Source organism: Parasteatoda tepidariorum, chromosome 7 (assembly GCF_982258835.1).
Source record: "Parasteatoda tepidariorum strain Cologne lab strain chromosome 7, Ptep-v5.0, whole genome shotgun sequence".
NCBI classification, from domain to species: domain Eukaryota; kingdom Metazoa; phylum Arthropoda; class Arachnida; order Araneae; family Theridiidae; genus Parasteatoda; species Parasteatoda tepidariorum.
The window spans coordinates 43,252,791-43,277,398 of NC_141761.1; the positions used below are offsets into that span (position 1 = coordinate 43,252,791).

The 24,608-nt window shown below is 29.3% G+C and overlaps 2 protein-coding genes across 5 annotated transcripts in view; one reads left to right on the forward strand and one right to left on the reverse strand.

Moving 5' to 3' along the window:
* Window positions 1–3,683, reverse strand: part of LOC107455096 (zinc finger protein 474) — a 30,081-nt gene extending 26,398 nt beyond the window's left edge. The window contains exons 1-2 of the mRNA XM_016072538.4: window positions 3,538–3,683; window positions 432–681 (exon numbers count right to left, since the gene is read on the reverse strand). Coding sequence (XP_015928024.1) covers window positions 432–655 — 224 coding nt within the window. The 5' untranslated portion in view covers window positions 656–681; window positions 3,538–3,683. The remainder of the gene's footprint in view (window positions 1–431; window positions 682–3,537) is intronic.
* A 1,966-nt stretch (window positions 3,684–5,649) lies between these two features.
* Window positions 5,650–24,608, forward strand: part of LOC107455093 (uncharacterized) — a 64,119-nt gene continuing 45,160 nt past the window's right edge. For 3 of the 4 annotated variants that reach the window (XM_087167745.1, XM_087167746.1, XM_087167748.1), the window contains exons 1-3: window positions 5,650–5,782; window positions 20,933–21,057; window positions 23,252–23,347. In XM_087167745.1, the coding sequence (XP_087023871.1) occupies window positions 5,762–5,782; window positions 20,933–21,057; window positions 23,252–23,347 (242 nt within the window). In that variant the 5' untranslated portion in view covers window positions 5,650–5,761. Of the gene's footprint in view, window positions 5,783–14,784; window positions 14,930–20,932; window positions 21,058–23,251; window positions 23,348–24,608 lie in introns of those variants that run through there. The other variant, XM_087167747.1, reaches the window with a different exon arrangement.

The window sequence follows — 24,608 nt, forward strand, 5'->3', positions numbered from 1 at the left end:
TTCGTTGCTTTTCTTAAATCAAAACAATATATTTTATTTCTGTCATACGAACCAAGAACATCTTTTTTATTTCTGTGTTAATTGTTTGATGACGTGTACAGCACGCCGTTAGAAATTTTTTAACAAAAAGCATCTAGACGTGCGTGAAGCGTCTTCTCAGAGCAATTGGCTAATCATATGCTTAATATATTTACTTTTGGGAATAAAAGAGCATTGTTCGTACACATACTGTTCGGTAGTATTTGTTTCTAATTGCATGTACCATTACAGCCCTTTTTACTTAATTTGTATCTCGTGAAGTGGTTACGTTTTAGCTTCATCTATATAGCAAGTTAGTTTAACCACTTTAAGCATGACTGGAAATTGACAAATGACAGAAAATAAATTTTCATGTCACACATTCACGTCTCCTTTAAAGATTTGGCACTTACTTGTATGATTCCGTTTTGTCCTCCTCATCAGAACTGTTCGAGTAACCATCGTCATATCCAGTTTTCTGAGGTGTTCTTAATCTTTCTTTTATAGGTTTCTTCTCATTTTCAGCTCTCCACCTAATCAAGCAGTTAGGCTCGTGAAATTTCAAGGAGTGAAGAGTATAAAGCCGATTGCACACGTAACACGGAATAAACTTGCGAGAAGGTTTCGTCGCCGACATGCTTCATTTTTACTCCTTGATTAAACCTTGAAAAGAAAAATTTAGTATTCATCATATTTCTCTGAGCATAAATAACATGCCACAAAGGGAAATATTTTTGCAATCAGGGTCAAATTAAGTCATCATAAGGTCTGAGAGAACTGGTTCCAAGGCCCCGAAATTTCTAGGAACTTTTTGAATTTTGTAAATAGTGTTTTTTTTCAAGACATTGTCGAATAGGATTCTAAGTTAACAATAATTGAAATTAATATACGTTTTATCTATTTTAATAAATATTAATATTACTGTTTTAATAAATATCTGTTTTATAAATGTTTTAATAGTTCTCATATGTTATAAATATTTCAAAAATATTTTGTACAAATCAGCTAACAAGATATGTATATAATTTAATATTATTGTAACATGTAATGACATGTAGACATGTAATGTAAAGACATGTAATGATGCTCTCCAACAATTTTGCTTCTATAAACTTTGTTTTCTTAAATCGTCATCTACTTTCCTTTGTTAATTTGGAGTTCAAAATTAGTCTTAAATAAAAATTTTTATCCCATATTTGAAAGTGTAATTTTCCCAGATCTGATTTGTTTTGTTACTTTAATCAATCTATTGTTATTGTAATGTTACGCTTGTATACTAGTTAATTTCTTTTTATCCAGTTATAGTTCAAAACTCCGTGAACGCCAGACCTTTACATCAAAATATAAGGGCTGAAAATATTTTTGCGCTAGTAAACTACGGCAGGTAAGAACAATTGGCTTACATGAAATGTGAGTCGCGTTGTCTTGGTAGATAACATAGGGTAAGTATTTTTAAAATGGGATCGTACTTACGTTACTTAAAAAAAAAAATATGTATTTTATGAATGTTACTTAGGCAACTATTAAGATGTTTCCCAAGTAGCCGGAGAGTTCTTATTCTGATGACCACCTGCCGGATAACCTAAAAGACTAATGAAATGTGACTGCACTAGTGCCATTTTATAAAATCTGAATTTCTGTTTATGTTACTTTGGTCAATTATTTGAAAAAGTCGAGCAGTTTTGAGGATCCTTACACATTGCCATTTACTATATTGTAGTTTTATCTTCGAAATTTTATAAAATCTGAATTTTAACGATGCTATTATGACAATTATTTGAAAATGTTTCCCAAGAAGCCGGACAGTTCGCAGGCTGATAACAATATGCCGATTACGCGCAAAAAGGTTAAGAAATTGTGACGGTGCACGTCATTTTATGAAATCTGAGTTTTATATACGTTTATTGGGCTATAAGAAGATGCTTCAAAAGTAGCTGGAAATAGATAGATAGATAGATAGTGGTTAACGAGTTCTCTCTTAATTTCTTTTCCAACTTGTTTGAAAGATTCAAACATAATTTGTTTTTAATTACATCGACATATTGATTTTCAAGCCTTTTTATTTGTTTATTTATTATTTTGGTCTGTAAACAGCATTTTTACCTTAAATTTTAATTTGAAATCCAGTTTATATTCAAGTCTTTTGTTGTATTTGGAGAAGTTATCCCATTTGATCTCTCTTGGGTTCTTTTCAAAGAATATATCGAAAAAAATACGGAGCTAACGAGCGTTATTGATGAACTGCGTTGTAAAATTAATGTAATATGAATGCATATTTTATTGTGCATGATGAATCTCAAGAATTTCTGAATGGTACTTTTTTCTTATCAAGGGTTTGAACCTGAATTTTGGAAGGATTTGAACCTGAAAATCAGGTTTCAAAAGTGGACAGAGACATAAATTTTACTGTTACATCGTCTAGTAATAAATTAAAATAACAAAACACAAATATGCCTGCATCAAGGCATTATAAAGAAAGAAATACTTCAAATACTTATTGACATAGCATGAAAAAAGGTAAACCAAGATTATTATCAATAGATTACAAGTCAAATTTTAGATCTGAATTACGTTATTACATTTGGCGGCGTAAATTGTCTACTCATCTATTGAGTGATGAAAGTTAAGAGATAAGCTTAGCCAACGAACACTTAAATAAAATGACACTTAAATAAATGAAATTTTTTTATTTTTTGCATCAAAAGACGGAGATTTGTTTGGAAAACACTGCACAAAGCTCAAGTTAGTTAATATCTTTTTGATTCTCTGGCATGAAAGAGGTGTCGCATGTCTGGGGTGCATGGAAGGAAGCGAGGTTGGTAATCTGGAATTCATTGATTCAAGAAGTGACAAAATTGAATAGTTCGAACGTACTCAATATAAAATTTGGGACTTGATATTTGTTTTTAACAGGATAATGTTTCTCAGCACACACGGTGTTCGTTGGAATGCTATGGCTGCTTTACAACCAACTACATGCCAAACCAACTTCATATTCCGTCCAGCTAGTTGCGACAATATTACTTTGCGGCAATTTTATGATATAAATCAATGCCAAATGGGCTGAGAGAGGATTTAAAAAGAAGGGGATACTCAAAAAGGTATTGACTTAAAGTTGCAAGTAGTTATTGCTTATGTTTCTGCCAGTGTAGGTAGAGTTATGACGAACATGATTTGCGACAATTTTAAGATAAGAATTTAGGCACTTTTCGGTTAGTCAAGCGTAAGCGAAAATTCGCCAAAATATTTAGATCCCCACCAATTTTTTTTAAATATTTGTTATTTCATTTATTCTTTAAACATATAAAAATGAAATAAAATTTTTAAAACTAGTTGAATTTCCTTGCATTTGGCTAACTAAAGAGTATAGAATTTTTTTAATTATTTTATACGTAATCACTAGGACCTTGTTCTCAAATTATATTAATTCAAATTAAATTATGATAAACATTTAAATGACCTTTTATTATTTCATTCCCATTCATTCCTGATTATTTAAATTATGAAAAAGGTACTTACCGAGTAAAATCTTAAAAATAATCGTGTATTCTACAATCTGAAAATGAAAAAAAAAATTTAAAATATGGAAAAAAATTGTTGATGTTGCAATAGTTTGCTCTCAGAAATCATAACGGTTAGACATAAATATTGGAAAGAAGCGCTATGACCAGATTTATCTATCACATCACGCTCACCGGAAATAGTAAGTGCGTGATTGAGATCCTTAGCAGTATCAGTCTGGAATAATCACGCGGAAAAAAAAACATTTTTAAAAAATAAATTTCAAACAACTTGCATTTTGTTGCTATGTCACGTTGTTAGCACAACAAAAACTCAATGACCTACAAATAGACCTTCAATAAAAGTAGAAATAAACAAATTTGAATGTATAAAGCCATTGTATGCTTTAATATTGTCTATGAAAAAGATTCGAATACCTTTTAAAATTTAATGTATTTATTTTTGTTGTTTTATTAGCGTAAGAATGTAGATTTTGAAAAAAAAAGTGATAATTTAGTAACGATATAATCATTTTAGATAATTTTTGGTCCCACAATTCTTTAGTTTATCTTTTTTTTAAATGCTAAATACGCCAAAACCATTCATCGCTCAAGATTGAGGCAGTTGTAAATGAAATGAGACTATTGATCTATTTTAATCTTTGTATATGTTACTGGCAAAGTATGAAACGCCGGCATTCTATAGAACTAGTGGGCAGTGCCCCCTCATTGCTAGCGCTCGCCAACCCCCCAAAATTGCAACGCAATCTTATATGGTTTGCTTCTCAAACCAAGATCATTTCGCTCACTACTAACTTAGGTACATTGCAAATGCACGAAATTCTAAGAATTTCAAACAATCATTCAAATCCATATAACTACTTTCTTTTTTAAAAAAAGTACATCTTTTTAGTAAATACTAAGTCATTAAAATAAATTTGAATAAAATAAATGACATGTAATTCGTTAAACCGATTAGAAATGTGCTATAGTATAAAATCTTAAGGCGTAACAGCACAACTGAGACTCATTTTTCAATGAATAGCTAATAACAATAATAAAAAAAATAAATTCGTGATATAAATCAAAAATCATCAAGTAAATTCGTTTTATATAAATTCGTGAAAAAAAGCGCTTTCAACAAAATACTAAAATAGAGATCTATCGACAAAGACTACTCACTTCTGCCTAGCTTAATAGTATGAGATTGCCACAGCTGATAGGGTGAATATTTCAGTTTCCGTTTTTAAAATCGCTATATGTTGAGCCACCTGAGCTAGATTTGGCATGTGACATTTTCAGCGGCAATCATTGGTTGATTTTCTAGCGTTGCCATTCGGGGAGTTGTAATAAGGCTTTTTCTTGTCGCCGTGTAAGAGAAATATATATATATATATATATAGATGCCTAGTCATTGTATATAATGTCGGATGTTTTTAGTCCAGGTATGAAATATGAGAAGTATTACATACTTTCCCTCGACATTGTATATAACACCTAGGCATTCTACAGAATGACAAATGCTATTTATTCAAAGTATGAAAAAAAACGTTCTGGTGAGGTTTTTATGTAAATAGTGTGCATTTCTCAAAAACAAAAATCTTATTCTGAAAAAATAATGAGAGTTCCATTAAAAAAATTTATTCAAAATCCGTAAGGAAAAATTAAAGTTGTATAAAACATAATTTATGCCTTTCTTATTAAGGGAAACAAAATTTCGTATAAAAGAATAAGAAATTAACCTACTTGTTGCCACATGGCCACATTTTGAATTACATTTCCTTACATTACGAAACGAATCGGAGATGCATTTTATACTTTGCCGATTTCTCATTTGGCATTTTATAGAATGCCTAGGAAATGTGTGAAATATAAATCGTTTCATACATTGCCTGCTAGTTTTAGGCATTATATACAATGCCTAGGAATTCTGTAGAATGCCAGATTTCAAACTTTGCCGGTAACATATATAATCTTAAAATGTATATTCGCATTTCCTTTCAAAAAGTTTTTTATCAACTAAAATACTTATCAACCAGTTTCCCAAAGAAAATACTTCTATTATCTTTTAACCAAAGGAATTTAAATGGGATAGCTTTGATAAAAAAAATACTACCATGTCCCTTCTGTGTGCGTCTCTGTAAACAATTATGAGAACAATCAAATTTAACTTACTGCCCTTTATTCAGCATCGCGAAACTTGAAAAATTTAATTTAGAAGTTAGAATTATTCAACTATACGAATGGCTCTGAATCTGGTAGAGGTAAGTAGTCATCAAATAGTCTGGTAAATAGTTATGATTGTTCAGAAAAATGCAAAGAAAAAAGAAATATTCCGATCACTTGATTAACTAATGTTAGCTATTTACGAAACGGCTTATACTTTGCAATTATGCATCAAATAGGGACTCCATAAAGAAAAGTTTTCAGATAAATTTTTCTTTCGTCAATTATTATAAGAGATCTCTGGCAATTATTCTTGTTTATAAATTGGGAAATATTATTTTTATAGAATTTATTTGTTTTAAAAATGCTCATTTTTATGGTTTAAAAAATTAAGATTTCAACTATATACAATTAAAGTAATTTCTTCTCCTCTTGAATGAACAATTTTTTTAGCAAATTTTTATAAGATCAGCTCAACATTTGCATAATATAATAGTTATTTTATAATTAAAATACGAAACTGTGATAAAATTCTCATGTGAGAACTCACATGTTATTAATTTACGAAAAGGTGATTTTTTTCAAGTGATATCATTTTCACCAATTGTTTATCCACGAGAAAAACGTGTCTGGTGGAGTACTTTTAAAAACATTATTTTGATGTTATATAATGAATTTAAACATTTAGGTGAGATAGAATTCAATCATTTATACTTAACTCCATTATTATATGTGCATTAGTTCATTTAATGCAAAATAAAAGCCTATTGTTATTATATATGCATAGGAATTATACTTTAAACATTTCATTATCTAGTACTGAGTCAAATGATTGTTGTGATAAAGAAATATACTTAAACATATATATATGAGAAAGTGACTTTAAATATTTATGTGTTAATCAGTGTCTTTGTTATTTGTTGCATAACGAAATATGAAGCAATAAATTTTGAAGTCGAAATACTGCTATTAGTTCTTAACTTTTTTAATTTGAAGTATCGTAAAATTTATATGAATAAAATAAATTTATTCACAAAATGTTTTACTATCGGAACATTATTGCTTAAAAACTGTTCTACGTTATTGAAAGAACATTATCGAAATTTCAATCGGGATGTATTTAAACATTAAGCGTTCAATTTTTCCTTTTTCTTAAATAATTGTATGTATAAGCTTTATTTCTACTATAGTATGCTAAAGTACAAGTTTGAAATGAAAAATTTTTCAGGTATTAAGTTATCATTGAAAAAAAGGTTTAAAATTGTTGACAAAAAATATTGGAGAAAAAAAATCAAAATTGTGTATTTTGCCAAAAAATTAAAATTGAAAAGCAAAAGACAAGAAGAAATTCATCTATTTCTTTTCTACCCTACACAGATTCACCACAATATAGTGATACTGAAATAAAATCGATATATTTTCTTTTCTTCTTTCCAAATTACCTTTTCTCTTCAATAACACTCAAAAAACTGCAGCTAAAATAAAATAATATGCTTTTTTTTTCTTTTCAGAAACTAAAGAACTTTTCAGAAACTTTTCAGAATTAAAAAAAAAAAATTTAGAATGCAAAATAGGAAAAACAACAATTAAATATTATGAAATTGCGTCATTTCAAGAAATAAATTCCATTTTTGATGAGATGTTATCCGAAGAAATTATACGATATCTATGCCTGCTTATACGATATCATAATAAAATTTTGTATTTAATTAAAAGGGAGCTCAAAATCAAATAAATTTTTTTTTTTTTTTTTACCCTATGCAAATTTACAGCATTATAGTGATGGTGTAATATAATCGATGCGTTTTTTTATTTTTTTCCCAAATAACTTTTTCTATCTAGATTAACACTTAAAAAATTGTAGCTAAGATAAAATGACATGTTTTTTTTTCTTATTTTAGAACAACGATTCTCATTTCCTAAACAAATTTTGGTATAATTTTAAAAAAATGCTTTTTAGAATGTAAAATATGAAAAACAACAATTAAGTATTATAAAAATGTATCATTTTAAAAAGATAATTAGAATTTTTGATGAGATGTTATTCAAAATATCAATATGATATCTGTGCCTGTTTGTGATTATTTCCTGTGTTATTGAAAATTAGTGGCAGTAATATAATTTCAGAACCTTTAAATTTACATTTTCTACATTCTGCAGATAAAATACTCATTACATATAATGTAAATATCAATATTTATGATTCTGTAATGTAATATATGTTTACGACATATGTCAACAAATACTCATTAAAATAGTTCGCAACAGCTTGATACAATTCAAAAATAATTGCATTTGCAAAATACATCGCTACTAGTCATTAATTTTATGAAAAAACGTATTTTGACTATTGAATATTTGATAAATATATAAATTACTGCATTGTTTTTCTTATTTTTAAATAACATGACATCTCAATTTTTATTTTTATACACTAACAGAGAATGCAAAGCAAGATTATATAGCCAAAAGCTGAAAAATTTATAATTTTTCTTAAATTTAATGGCAGTTAAATTTATGTTTTGCAAAATAATTAAGCGGATTCATGTTCATTAAAATTATTCAACATGAAATGAATGAATGAAATTGTTCAACATAATCGTAATAGTTAAAAATGCTTCCGAAAAATCAAATTCATAAAAGGAAAAGTGAAATATATATCTTAAAAATATGTGCTACTATATGCGGAATCTTAAAAACAAAATCAAAATCATTATCAGTTCTTTCTTTGATATTGACAATTTTATTTCTTTTTGGAAACATAGATTTGTGCTTATTATTAACATTTCAAGCAATCACTGGTTTCTCTGATATTAGAGCAATTTGTGCTTTCACTATTTCGTATGTACTTCAAATACTTACTTGGTATACATTGCGTGCAAACAGTCGTGGTATATTTAAAGTGTTCAAATTCATAAAGAAAATAAGTTCAGGAAAATATATCGACGATGTGGACCAGAAAGAAAAGAATAAAATAAAACTCATGTTCTATTTTGCCTTTACAACACCAATTCTGTATTTTATCCTGTTTTGTGTCCTATGCAATAATGAATCAAGACTTACATACGCTACATTTTTAATGTATAACATTAAAATAGACAATATTTATTTGGGAAATGCTTGCTTTTTTATTAAATACTTTGTATTGCAGTGTTCTACTTTAATATTTAACAACTGTATGCTAGTACTTTATGTATCATGTTGTCGTTACACATCATTGTATTTTACACAATTTTTAAATGACATGGAGAAGGCATTTAATTCATCGAATATTATTGACCTCGAAGACATAATTGCTAAAAGGTATCTAGTTTTGCTCGACGGTTTGGAAATAATTCAGGAAACATTCTCTTTAAGCTCTTTTTGCCATTGCTTGTCACTAATATTTTATACCTTTGCAATAATAGCTTATTTTTTAGCTGGAGCTGAACCATTGATTTTGCACGTTGGTGACCATATGCACGTGTTTGCGGAACACGCATTCTATTTGGTGTTCTACTTAGTTTGTCTGGTTTCAATGTTTTATTTTACTGGAGAAATACCTCTGCAAATGAGGAAAATAAAACTATCCTTTTCCAGAGAACATGCAAGACTAAAATTAAGATCTGCTCATAAGTTTGAACAATTTAAAATCTCCACCTTAAAGGAGCTAATGGAGATGCCAGAAGTTGTATTATCTGGTTCAAATGTACTCTTTTTCACAAAAGCAAATTTGTTTTTTGTGCTGGGAGCGCTAGTTACATTTGGATTAATAACAATAACGATCGATCGGGATTGAACTGCCTTAAAATATTTTCATAGACAGTGTTTAAAAGAAAAAAAACTGTGAAAGCGCTTCGAAAAGTGGAGAACATAACACATTTTTTTTTATCCAGAGAACACGGAAGATTGAAATTAAGATCAACTCATAAATTGGAACAATTGAAGGGTTCCGTCTTAGGATAACAATATTTCACCTCAGAAAACCTTCATGCAAATTTTCTAACTACATTAGCTATTGAAAATTTAAAGTTAAACTATTGAGTTCAGATAATCCAAGAGTTAATTGTAAAAGTTCAAATGCCGAATTTTTTTAAAAATTTTTTAAACTGAAAATAAATTATGATAGGATTAGCTGCTGTTATAGACAGGGGGAAAAGTTCTGTCATAATTTTCTTACAATTAAGAAAAATAGAAAATTTTCGATTTTTCTAAATTGTAAGCAAAATAGAAAATTTTGCAAAATGGAAAATTTATGCAAACGAAATTCTGTAGTTTATTTTTGGTTCGACGGAACTCATTTTTTCTTCTCTTTAAATTTTAAATTGCTAATGTAGTTAAGAGAGAATTTTATATGAAGGTTTTATATGCGACATCTCAAAGGAGCTTATGATAGAGATACTAAAAGTTGCATTATAAGAATCTTAATGTACTCATTTCTCAAAAGGAAATCTGTTTTCCGTACCTGAAAGTTCTTGTTTTTTCGAATGACAACATTAACAACCGATTAGTAGTAAACAGCCTAAAAATATTTTCTCACAGATTCAGAAATTAAAAGCTTTTTTTTATATTTATTTTCAAACAAAATCAAGTATCTTCAGTTAATTGATTTAAAAATTAGTATCTTCATTTTTTTATTCCAAAATTCAGTAGAATTACGGATTTACATTCTTTAACTCTGAGGTAGGAATAACATAATTCTTATTATAAATAAATGATGGGGAAAAAATAACCAAATATTTACTAAGCAATTACATATATCATCATAAAATGTTTTTATTTTTGGACTGTAATGAAAATTTGCCTATTTCTTGTTTTGGTACATGTAGAATAAAAATTCTGGTAAAATTACCGTCCTGTATGATAATAATACTTCTGGTAAAAGAAAAACGAAAAATAATTTATTATTCTGGTTAATAAAATCAAAATATGTTGAATTTAAACTGCTCTTTTCATAAATTTTCCGTTCATATTGTATCGGTTTACCGGAAGTTTTAGTTTTCACAATTATAGTTCTTATTACCATGAATTTAGTAAAAAATACAAAACTGAAAAGTAAACTTAACCGAATAAATGGTTTTTATGTTATGTTCTGAGGTGTCAAGATAAAATTACCAAGTTGTATCGCATATTTATAAAAACATATTTTATTCTTAATGTTATCAAAATCATTGTCAGAGCCTTTGGAATATCACTTTGTTTAAAACGTTGCGTAGTTGCCTTACACGTATGCACGTATCAACTTCAACTTTTGAATCGGTCAAGTTTCAAGCCTCTTAAACTCCACTTTACCCAAACTATCGAACAACAGCTGATAACCTTTACTTAGCTAACTATCACAGTTTACCAAGTTTCTCACTTCGTGGCTGAGGCTTATAATAATGAGACAGCAATTGATACCAATGCTTAAAAGAATTATTCTATCCTGATGCGTCAAACTTCAATAAAACTGACTTTTTAACAGCAGAAAACCTCAGTCTATACGTGAGTCAATCAGTAAGAAACAATGAGGTTTAATATCGTTGCGATGAAATTTATTTTCCTTATTACAAAAAAAGGAAAAACGCGATGAAAAACATCTAAGTGGTGAGTCTTCTGGTTAGTCAAGTAATAATTAATGATAATAGGCTTAATAGCCTGACCTGTCTTAGTACTTTCTAAGTTAAACTATGTACAACTGAGCCAATTTCAATACGTGGTCCAATTATTCACTTAATCATAAGTACACAATATTTTTGAGAATGGTACTATTTAAGAATCATGTAGTACGAATTTGAAAACCTCTGTTTCCTCATAAATCTTGCTACTTACGAACCTTGCGAAAACAATTTATTTCCTGTCCTTACTGCGCAAATAATTTATACTAAAAAATTAATATAAGTAGCTGAATGAATGTATTTTATCATTAAAATATTTAAAATGTAATGACTAGTCACCTGTGACTGATAAAAATTTCTAAGCTTCTGCATGATTTTCTTCAAATTTAAATGCAGATTGCGAAGGAATTTTTAGAGCTATAAACTTCTCTAATATAACCCCTTTTATGATCCTAGTTTATGTATCTCAAAGTTAGCCACAAAAAACGGTCAGATGAGACAAAAACTTGGGTTTAATGAAAATCCATTCAAAATGTTATAAAAGGTGACATTCATTGAAAATTTGATTAAGATTCAATTTATTCATTTGATGCAGTTTTGAGTTTAAACTGTGCTTTTATATGAAAGATGAAATTGTTATTAATTAATTCTTTCAATGTCATTGATATAATAAAAAATAATTGCTGGCCGGACTAATGAGAAAAAATAACTATCTGAACTTTTATATACAATGTATATTTCACGTTAAATCTGGTGAAAGTCACCCCAAGTCGTTGAATGACTCGTTGAATAGCCGACCCAATTTTTAGGGCTTACGTCTACTAATGTTCAACTCCGTAGCCTTATAATGTTGTGCCCAATCCAGAAGACAAAGGAACTCCTGGATCAAGTAATTGAAGACATGTGCCTTCGTGAAAGACTTTTTGATGGTACTAAAAAGCATTTGCGTTGCATGGAGAGGAAAACAACGAAAATCTCTCACGGTTAGCCTGGTGGCAAGGGGACTCTAGAACCCATGATCCGTCTACCACAGGGGATATATTACGTCATCCCTGGATGCGGAATTCTTATCAACCAGCCATCGCTGGGGTTCGAACCCAGTTGACCTCATTGGAAGGCAAACGCTCCATGACGATTTCTAAAAACGACGGTTATAGATTTTTCAAATATTTTAAATATAACATCAGTGATATTTGTTGGCTGATAGCTTTAATAAAAATGATTGTTTATAGCGCATTCTCTTCTGCTTAATTATATTTTATTTGTTATGCCAGTATATCTGAGCAATGTGATCGTCGTAACATAAGCAAACAACATCACGAACTTTTTATTTCTAACGTAATCTGAAACAACGCGCTTATTTTGTTTATAGTCATGCTTTTAAAAAAGTTTTTTTATGTAACTAAAAAATTTAAAATCAACTGTAATTGAAATAAAAAAAAAAGGTTTTGTTCTTAAAAACAAAATTAATATGGAAATGTTAATTTGTTATAATAATAATTAATAAATGTTTTATGCTAATTCTTTGAAGAATAAGCATAAAAACAAAAATATTATTGAATGATATTAATTCTGGTAAATTTCTAACTGAAGATGAATACTAAGATGTGTACTAAAATGCTAAATTAATGGAATAATGTTACTCAGTTCACTTAAGAGAGAGTGAGAAATTTGGAAACTACGGTAAAAAACTCTTTTAGAAATAAATACTGAATGAAATAAAAAAAAATTTACTTATGAACTAATAAGAAAAAATGGAAATAAGTACTTATTCGTTACAGGGTATCGTAAAAAGTCGCCATATTATTATTATTGACACCAATGAATAATAATTTTAGCAATGAACACTACTGGCATCATGGTACTTGGTGCAGTTTTAGTAGATACCAAATATAACCTTATATAGGTACAAAATATCTTAGATGCCAATTACAGCTACTTCAATACTGTGCATTTTTTTGAGAGATTTATTATATAGAAAGATGAGTACACAGGTAGAAAGTAGCTCGACTGTGGTTAATTTTAAATATCATGAGTTGTCTTGAGCAACAAAATTATGCCAAATGATATTGAATATAGTTAGTCTTTATTTTGACAGAATGAATTACTAAAAAGGCATTTTACTTGAACTAATAATGTAAAGCAACCAAGAAGGATAACAAATAATAATGAATAAATAAAAAAAGCATTGGAATGATTGTAACTTCATTATTTGTGTTGGTATTTGTCTGAAAATTTTGAGCTTGATTTTGTAGAGTTGTTCAGTACAAATATATTGATGCTTTCTTTTCTCCCCGTACAAAGAACGGACATTCAGCTAGTAATATATAAAATAGAAGTAGATTATATATTTAAGAAGTAAATATAAAATCATTTCTTAATTGAACTTTTTTAGTACTTGCTTAAACCATTTATTATGATTTTTATGCAATAAATTATATGTCGTTCAGAATTTGTTTTCATTTAACCTCGAAATCGTGCACGTTCGACTTCGTAAACAGTCCATATCAGAGTAATTAATTCATAAAAATTTATGCATAAATAAAAAAAGTTACTAACTTCGGATTTACCATGTTCGTATGGACCTTCGAATGGCCTTGAAATTACCTTTTAATCTAATGTTTGGATAAATAGTTATTGAGCTGATTTACTTTTTATGTCCGAAATCTGTGTCAGATAGAAATGAAGCATTTTCACAATATATTTCGTAAAATTTTAAATCACTAAAACTAGTAAACATCATAAAATTGGTAAATATGTAAAATGTTAAGTCAACAAATTTTAAAAATGATCAAACTTTTTGAATTCAATCGAATTTCAAATACAAAATACACCAACGGAGGTGTAACAAACAGGAGTTTTTCAATATATCACTCTATGGTTTCTAAAATTAAGTATAATTATATATTTTTACAATTTCAGCAAGATTTACAACCTATTGAAATCATTATTAAACTTTGTTTTAACTCTCAAGGCATTGAAGTGTGACTAGCCGATAGTTATTCTTTCAGATTTGAGAAGACTATAAGAAAAAAAAATATTAACTTTGAAGTGAATTTAATTTTCCGTTCAAGTGAGAAAGCAAAAACAATATGCTCTTAAATTTACTTGAATAGCAGTCAGGAGACGAGAAAATTTAACGGAAAGTATTCTTTCTAGTAAAGAGAAATTACTCAATTACAAATTCGTAGTATTTCATTTATAAAATATATTACGTTAAAGACGAAAAGGTCTACTTGCTGTGCATTGTGGTTTATTATTAATTTTACAACTCATACAATATTTAAAACTGTTTCTCAAAATTATTGAAAGATTGTAAGAAAATAAAAGAAAAATTGTTTTTGCTATAAAGTTGATATTTAAAATTTTTTACCCTTCTAATCTGATATGAAGTTTTAATACTTAATGAATTGCCTTCATAATTTAATATTTTTCATCATCAATATCCTATGGATAAGAAAATTTCCGGTCATAGTTTTGCTCAACGGATATGAAATTGCTTTTAGTTGTTCAAAAACTTATTCAGTTTTTCTGCCGCCTTCCGCCAATCTCATGACTCCCTATAAAAAAAAGAACCAATGTCAACAGTGTCTTTTACACTTTGGTTTGTTCAATTAAAAGTGAGATACCTTGAACTTTTATAGCCTAAAGTTATTTCTATTCATGATGGTAAGTGAAATGCATTTCTTCAATAATTAAATGTGAAAACTTATATTCAACGTAGTAACACTTTTTCTAACGGCAATATTTTTACATTAACCTGTTTCAATGTATCTTTTTCAAATAGATATTCTGCTTAAGGGATTTCCACTGCACCGCAATACACAGAAACATCTTTTTGTTTTCTGTCTGGAAATCGTAGTTTTTATTACCCAAAACGCTATCTTGATTGATTTAAAAAACGCAACTAATTATTATGTTGCCTTAATCCCTTAATAGGGTTCGCTTTAATGGTTATATAGGGTTGATGAAATGTTTTTTTACCACGTTTATATCAACTTGCCATCATGTACGTCTGTTCGGGTGGAATTTTGTAATCGATTTTAAACTAACTTCCCGACTGGCTACAGATTTCAAATTTGGCACATAATTCAGAATTAGATGACAATGCACAAAAATAAAGATAAAAAAGACATACAAAGTAAAATAAAATTAAAATTAAGGAAAAATTAATGTTTTCGCGATTGTCTTTTGTTGTCGATTCGATTATTTCAAATTAGTGTCACATGTCAGCTGAAAAGTTTTGTGTACAATGAGTGAAAAAATTGAGATTTTGGAAGTGAGTACAAAAAAAAATCAAAATAATATTTTTAAAAACCACGTTTTTGTAGTGGAGAATAATAATTAAAAAATAAAAAATTGAAAAACGAAAAACGTGGGGTGCATGAAATACATAACAGTACATATACACATACATAGACACATTTTCTTACTCATACACATGCACAACCACATATGCATCCACATTCAGATACAATTACAGATATACATACACATATTCTCATGAGCACACATACTATTACTGTTATGTATTTCATGCTCCCCAAGTTCTTCGTTTTTCAAATTTTTGCTTTTTAATTATTATTCTTCAATGCAAAAACGTGGTTTTTAAAAATATTATTTTTATTTTTATTTTTTCTTCATGTCAGCTCATGAAAACATATCAATCTTTATATTCTTTAATCCATATACTGAATAATTTAATTTAATTTGAACAAAAATTAATAATAATTTTTGTGGAAAATATAATAATTGTTCTTTTTTAAAGACGAAAACGCTTTTTTATCCAAAAATGTTTTATCTCATCTTGTCACATCTTTATAATTGGGCAAATCACTTTCTTAATAAGCTATCTCTACGAAAATTTTAGTCCCTTCTCGAAACCCGTTGAAACCCTTACTAGATTCTTAGTATCACAAAGTGATTCTTTCGATTGATGGCAAATACTATTTGGCAATAAAATGTCGATATAATCATTAAACAATTGAGGCTTTTATTGTTATCCAGCTCAGATCAAAGCTTTAGATGAGATTTGAGCACTCTTAAGCGAGAAGAGGTAACAATTTTGATTGATGTCGAATTCTATTTGTTGATCAATTCTGCTTAAAGATGTTTTTTGAAGACTTTATATTTATCTTGTCACATCTTTGTAGTTGGGCAAATCACTTTCTTAATAAGCTATCTCTACGAAAATTTTAGTCCCTTCTCGAAACCCGTTGAAACCTTTACTAGATTCTTAATATCACAAAGTGATTCTTTCGATTGATGGCAAGTATTATTTGGAGATAAAATGTCGATATAATCATTAAACATTTGAGGCTTTTATTGTTATCCAGCTCAGATCAAAGCTTTAGATGAGATTTGAGCACTCTTAAGCGAGAAGAGGTAACAATTTTGATTGATGTAGAATTCTATTTGTTGATCAATTCCGCTTAAAGATGTTTTTTGAAGACTCTGTTGTCACATGAAATCAAATCATACTTTTTCAGCGAACAATATGCTATTTTCATAACTGCTATGAGTTTGCAACAGTTACTCATGACTGTGTTAGGTCAAGACACGCGCTCTCTATACTTATTCTGAAAATGATGCAAAACTTCAATATGGAAAAAAGCTACAGTTTTGTAAAAATAGAAAGTGTTTGTGGTCTAGTTTTTTAAAAATCGAAAATTTATTCCAATACTGCATTATTTAGATTCAGAAAAAGTTGTAAAAACTGAGAATAATGCAATAATTGTTGTCACATGACTCCTTGTCATATGAAATTATACTTTTTTAGCGAACAATATGCTATTTTCATAACTGGTATGAGTTTGCAACAGTTACTCATGACTGTCAGGTCAAGCTAGCGCTCTCTATGCTTATTCTGAAAATAGCGGAAGACTTCAATATGGAAAAAAGCTACAGTTTTGTAAAAATAGAAAGTGTTTGTGGTCTAGTTTTTTAAAAATCAAAAATTTATTCCAATACTGCATTATTTAGATTCAGAAAAAGTTGTAAAAACTGAGAATAAGGCAATAATTGTTGTCACAATACTCTTTGTCATATGAAATTATACTTTTTTAGCGAACAATATGCTATTTTCATAACTGATATGAGTTTGCAACAGTTACTTATGACTGTTAGGTCAAGCCAGCGTTCTCTATGCTTATTCTGAAAATGGTGCAAAACTTCAATTTGGAAAAAAGCTACAGTTTTGTAAAAATAAAAAGCGTTTGTGGTCTAATTTTTCAAAAATCAAAAATTTATTCCAATGCTGCATTATTTAGATTCATAAAAACTTGTGAAAACTGAGAATAAGGCAATAACTATGATAATTTTCATCTAGGTGGAAAAATATCGCAAAATTGGCAATTTTTCAAAAAAGTTTAGTAACTTTTAAAATATTTGAGATATTTGTCCATTTTAAAGCACAGGTAATTCTACAAGGTCAGATAGTTTACTTAGTTCAGAATTATAGCGTTACTTCAAGTTGCGAGACGTTTTAAGTGCGGCTTCCTTGACGAAAGATCTTTGAAAAAGCATGTAAAAGTGAAAACTTACATCGTAATAAATCCCGGAGCCTCAAACGAGATTAAGTAGGGGAGAGTGGGGTCAATTGTAAAATTTTTTACTTAACTATTTTTAACTAACAAAAAATCCAATATATTATTAGTATTAATTGACAGACGAGTAAAGTAGACTATCCTCTACTAGAAAAAAAAAATAAATACCTTATTTTAAATGTTATTATATTAGTTATTAACAATTTTTGACAGTCGTGCAGTTGTTACAATTGTCTCCACTTACGGGGTCAATTGTAACAGTTCATAAATTCAACTAAAACATAGTTAATTATACATATTATCATAGTTGTGATATATTTTTTTAAAGATCAAAATAGTAGTGATATTTTAGGAGTAAAAATAATAATGAGCAGAAACCTAAAGGGCTAAACTTTTAACTTTAAGGGGTTAAAAATTTTAATTTATGCTGTGAAAGGTGACAAATAAAATAATGCACATGCAACATAATATAAATGATATAGGAAACTATTGGTGGTTCTTAAAGAGTTAAGTAATGGTTTGTAAACTTAAGATTATTTATTATCAGCTGTTACAATCGTCCCTTTACTTATTGTTACAATTGTCCCCAAGACGCCATTTCAGCTTCATTTGTTAAAAACAATGCTAGTTAATTAGCAAAACTAATCTTTTTCTTTATTGAAATGTTAATTAAAGTGTCCACTTACATATTCGGTTACTAATTTTTATTTGTTTAAACAAAATTACTTTGTTACAATATAATATTTTAATACCAAAAAAAGTACTTGCGTGGCGTGAAAATATCTTTTGTGATGTAACTCTTTCAAAAGTACATAAAAGTGGTTGCCATCAGGGGTGTACATGTAGATTTATTAAATACACCTTGTGTGCCACCAAGGAACCAAATCTAGAACCCGACACTCGAAATTTTTGCTCTGTTACAATCGTACCCTGTTACAATTGACACCACTCTCCCCTACTCTAGCAAATCAAGAAATGGTCGAAGTATTGATTGCAATATTTTCACCTCACAAACATGGAAGCGATCTAATAAAAACATAGTTATAAAATTTGAAAGAAAAAATATGTAAAAATGTGCATTGTAATTTTTGCCTTGCTGTTTGTTTAAAATAACGTTAAATAAGGATTTTTAATAAATTTATGTTTTTTTGTAAGGTAATTCAAATTTTTGAGTTCTGGTTTAATTATAATTTGAATGTGAAATCTTAGTAAAGTATGTTTTTCTAATAATGAGGCGTGCCTAAATTTTAATATTGGATGAGATGTCTCAAATTAAAGGTTATTTTCACGTTGTTTTTCTTAAGGCATGTAACAGATCAAAATTTTTTTCTTGATTGAGCCTAATTGAGTCATCCCTAATTTTCAAAAGTTAATTTGATTATTTTAATTGCAAAAATTAATAAGAAATATTTTATTGGTTTGTTAAGGATTTTTTTTCTCAATTTAGGATTTAAGCCGAGCACGATGCTAAATCAAACCGAAGTTCTACCATTATATATTTTTTTTTCTTAAAGTCACATGAATATTGCTAATTCGTATTGCTGATTAAAATGATTCCTAGTTCTTTTTTTAGAAAGAAAGGAGAAAGTTAAATAAAATGATAATAACTATCTACATGTAACATAATAATTTCAGAAAAAAATACATTTTACATGGATATTGGCACATTCATCATGTTGAATACAGATGAAAGTGAAGCATAAATGAAAGTGAAAGTATAGAACTTGAAATATTATAGTTTCAGTTCTTACAAGAGCCTTCTTCCGTGATAAACAGGAAATGACTGTAGAAAAGTAAAGAAATAAACAAGTGTAAAGCGGTTTAACCAATCAAAACAGAGAAAAAATTCTAGTAACTTAGACAATGAATAATTTAGTTAATCATCTTTCTATGTATCCCACCCTTTTCCAAAGTTTGGAAATCTAATCTAATTCAATATTCTACTCCCTGGGGTTTCCGCCTTACCCCCTCACACCCGTTTCATATTAACCTTCTTTTTATTACTTTGTTCAAACTTGTTCCTCTGTAAGCCTCTTCGCATGTGTTTAACTCTTTACTTTTCTAATACCATTTGTCATTTAAATACCTAGGAAGGTTTTTGTTTAGAGAACTGAAACTATAGTATGTCCAATTCTGTATTTTCATTTGTGCTTCATTCACCAATTTTTTTTCTTTTTTGCTTTAGCACTATTTTTATTGGTCTATTTGAGCTTTATTATTTATGAATTATTTAAGAAATTTTTACTACAGTCAAACAAAAAAAATCGATGCACCATGAAGGAGTTGTCCGATTGAAGCGAAAATTGGTGGATAGGAAGACAATGTACAGAATAGTAAATGATTAAATTTTCAGAACAATTGAATGATTTACTGCAGAGTAACAGTAACAAGTTCAATAAGGTGTTGACCCGCCTCTAGCCTGGATACAAGCTGCCACACGGCGTGGCATAGACCGATAAAGCTCCCGGATGGTCTCTTGCGGTATTTCCTGCCATATTCGATCCAATTGTCGAATGAAGTCATCAACATTCCGTGCCAGATGCAATCGCCTTCCCATGATATCCTAGACATGCTCGATGGGAGAGAGATCTGGTGATCTGGCAGGCCAAGGAAGACTTTGACAAGCTTGCAGACAGTTCATAGGAGCACGTGCCGTATGTGGTCTGGCATTGTCCTGCCGAAAAACCAGCCCAGGGCGCTGCAAAAGGAACGGTAGCAAAACAGGTCTTAGGATGTCGTCGACGTACAGCTGTGCAGTAAGTGTACCTCTAATGACGATCAACGGGGTCCGGCTGTCAATGGAAACGGCACCCCAGACCATAATGCCTTGTTGAGGGCCGGTGTGGCCTGCAATAGTGAAGGCGGGACTCTCCCTCTGTCTTGTGCGTCTCCAAACACGTCTTCGATGATCGTCAGGACACAGTTGGAAGCGGGATTCGTCGCTAAAGACTATACGTCCCAAGTCGGCATCATTCCAGCCTGATCTGTTCAAGACATTCACGCATACGAAATTTCAAAGCAATCGGATGATTGCTTCTTGGTGCGTCGATTTTTTTGTTATAGAGTGTACTTTAAACTGTAAGCATAGAATAAAAATTTAAAAAAATTTTCCTGTTTTTTTTCTTAGCTTTTGAAAAAAATGAAAAAGAATTTAAATTTTGATTGGACAATTTTAATTTTCTTGGTTTCCCTTTTCTGTGAACCATTTGATGCTGAACCGACTGGGCACTACGTATGCGATGTCTCAGAAACGTAAGTTATAACACTTTATAAAATAAATACTTGATTATTTATTGCTTATGATATTTTTGGTAAAGAAAACAAACATATTTCTGGTAATAAAACAAAAATATATGATATTTTAACAATTCATTCGATAATTTTTCCGTTCACGTCGCAACGGTTCACCAGAAATTCAGGTTATCAAAATTATAGCTCCTATTACCACATATTTAGTGAAAATGCAAAACTGAAATTCTTTCTTAACCGTATAAAAGGCTTTTATACCAGGTTCTAAAGTATGACAAGAAAATTACAAAATTTTTAAACAATTACCAGATTTTAATGCGCATTATGAAACAATATTTTATTGTTATATTTACCAAAGTGATTCAATGAAAATTACTGCGCATTTTGGTGCTCCCTGAAACACTGTAAATTTTACCATATTCTGGTAATTTTGATCCCAATTTATAATCAGTACATGTAAATAAAAAAAACATTTTAATTCGAAATTGTTTTGATTCGTAAGCTATTCCCTTTTTTGGTTAATTGAAATATATTAGAACACAAGAGGTACCAGTTTATTCAAGTGCTTGGGTGTATTTAATAGAAAATAAATTTTTATGTACTCGCAGATGTGAATATTTTATTTCGGCAGAACTCTCATCGACTTGTCATCGCCTGGGTTCGAACCTGGGTATCTTTGTTGAGGGGCATGTGCTCTGTTCCCTGATCCACTACGGCTTAGGTATCTTATTATTAAAAAAAATGTGATAGTAAGAATTTAGCTTCAATATTGTATCACTCTAACGGTAAAGTTGAATCGAAGCTTCATTTATAAGATGTGCTGATCCATAAGATAATTGCCAAACAATAAGATAATTGCCAAACAATAAATAATTGCCAAACAATAAGAACAAGTATAGAAAACAATCGTAAAATGATTGGAGAAAAAGTAAAACTAGCATGGAAACTAGAGTATAAACAGACTGTTTTAATCTGTTTGTAATTAAGGTGAAAACGGAAATGAAAATGTTTTCTTCAACAAAACGGTTTTAAACCGTTAATTATGCGGAGAAAATCCGAAAAAACGACGGGTATTCTTCACAGTGTACTGTCGCTTATACACTACTTAATTTGGTTAGGGTTTAATAAAATAAATAAAGCACACTTTTTCGCAACTTTGTGCATTTTGGAGCAATTCGCAGATTTTTTTATTCTTTTCTTCTATAGGTATGCAAGGATGTAACTTATTTTCACTTTTGCAACCTGATATATCAAATATGAATTATTGGGGTTTGCTCTTATTCCCGCACATACTCGCACAACTTTGTTTTAAAAATCTGTATCTAATTAGAGTGTGTAAGCTCCTTTGGTTTGAAACATCAATTTTGGGTACTTACTGTAATCAAATATATTCTTTTCCAAATTGTTTACAAATTAGCTTGATTTGATGCTTAAGGAAGCTTTTAAAATGCAAGTAAGCTGGTGTCATGATCACTAACATTAATTCGACTGTTTATTATTTGAAAGGTATATGTCCTTTCTAAATCTTCCTAAACTAATTCACACGTGAGACGTTTAATGACTAACACAACTTATGCAATCCAAGGTAGTAAAACTATTATTACCAGTTTGAAAAAACATTTATCATATTTTAAAATATGTCCGATTGGCAAAAAACAAAAGCAAAAACAAAAGATATCCTGATTTTTACATGCATATTTTCGTTTGCCAATGCCCATTCGGACATTGACATTCGTCATTCGGGTATAAGAAGGGCAGATTTGCTGATTACTCTTTCAGGGGCATCATATTAGGTGGGCCAATGTTGCTCCCTCAGTAAGAAGGACAGATAGCACAGAGAGAAGGAAAGAAAATCGAACACAGCATCTTCCTGACATGAGGTCAGCTCCCTGACCACCAAAGAGCCTAGTCGGCCCAGGTTCCTATATTATTCTTCAGAATGGCATAATAATATAAATATATTTAACATTTAGTATATTACATTATATCGATATTTAACATTATTAATAATATAAGTTTGTTAACATTTAGTTGAATAAAAATGCTAAAATATATTTTGGAAAGAAAAAGTGTTTACAAGATCTGCTTTAAATTTGCAGAATAATCTGCATTAATGTTTGAATTCATTTCAAAAGTTTCGGAAAGTTATTGAAAACGAAGTTAAAACATTCTTTTAAAACTCTTGAAATATTTTTAGTTACTTGACGACGTATGCAGCTTCTAGAAAAACCTCATATATGACGTCATATACTACTTGGTGTTTTAGCATACCTCCTCGTTGTACGAGGTATAGGTAAGTGGAGTTGTCTTTTGATGTCAATAACTTATTTTTCTACGTAAATGTTCATTCATGTAGTTTATATTTGCATACATCTGGAATCTTAGTATGTTTATTCATGATTGCATTCCAGTAAATACGAACATCTTTCAAAGAAAATAAAAACTAATAGTTAATTCACTTTTTATTATAAATTTATCGGATATTTAATATTGAAATACTAGAATAGCCAGTATGAAATATATGTTCCCAAATAATTCCGTTATTATTAATTTTACTCGTTTCTTTTCGTATTACAAGATTTATTTTTCATTTTACCAACCATTTAATCACCATCCGCTTTTATTCAGATTTTCGAGTTTTGTCAAGTAGTTTAAATACAGATCTAATTTCCACACACGTCACTCAACAAATGCAGATGTTAAAAAAATGCAATTTGGTGTCGTTTTATTCAGCCAATTTTCAAGATGAAAGAAAAAAAAGCTGCTGAAAACTCTTTTGGAAAATTTTTTTTATCCTTAAAATGATGGCATATTCTTTTGATTTGAATTCCTAAGAACCAAAAAAATAATCCTAGAGAACCATGCTTAATACACAAAATTGAAGTTATTATTGAAATTTGAAGTAATATTTGTTAAAAAATGTTTTTTTTTAAATATTGCATAATATATTATAGATATACACTTATAAGCCAAAATATTAGGCATAGTGTAAAAAATATGAATAAATAAATTTATAAAAAATAGACCACTGTGAATAACTTATGATCTAATTATTGGATCAGAGTTTCATTTTCTATGACTCAATCTTAATGGTTCAAGGGGATGACCTCAAATATGCTAATTAATTAGTGAAGACGTTATTCTGAATTATAAAATCAGTCACAAAAACCCTCTTTCTCTAAAAAAACGTACCCCCTTTTCGATAGATTTGGATTTATGAACCCCAAAACATCGGGAGTAGTCGGGAAATATAAGAAATATGGTCACAATAGTTTGGTAGGAGAGCTGCCCAAAGTTTGGACCCCTGAATGTAATTTTTTTTGGGTATTTCGCCTTATGTCTTGAACTTTTATTTACTTTTATTAAAAACTTAATTTAATAATTTGTTTAGTTGGAAAAATTTTGAATAAAAATTTCTGGTTGACAATCTAATTATATATAAAATATACGTATACAATTTTTTACACCACTTTAAAGAATGTAATTTTACATGGCAAAATACAATATATAAGCGAAATTGGTCGCATTGTTCCTCAGAAATCAATTTTAAAAAG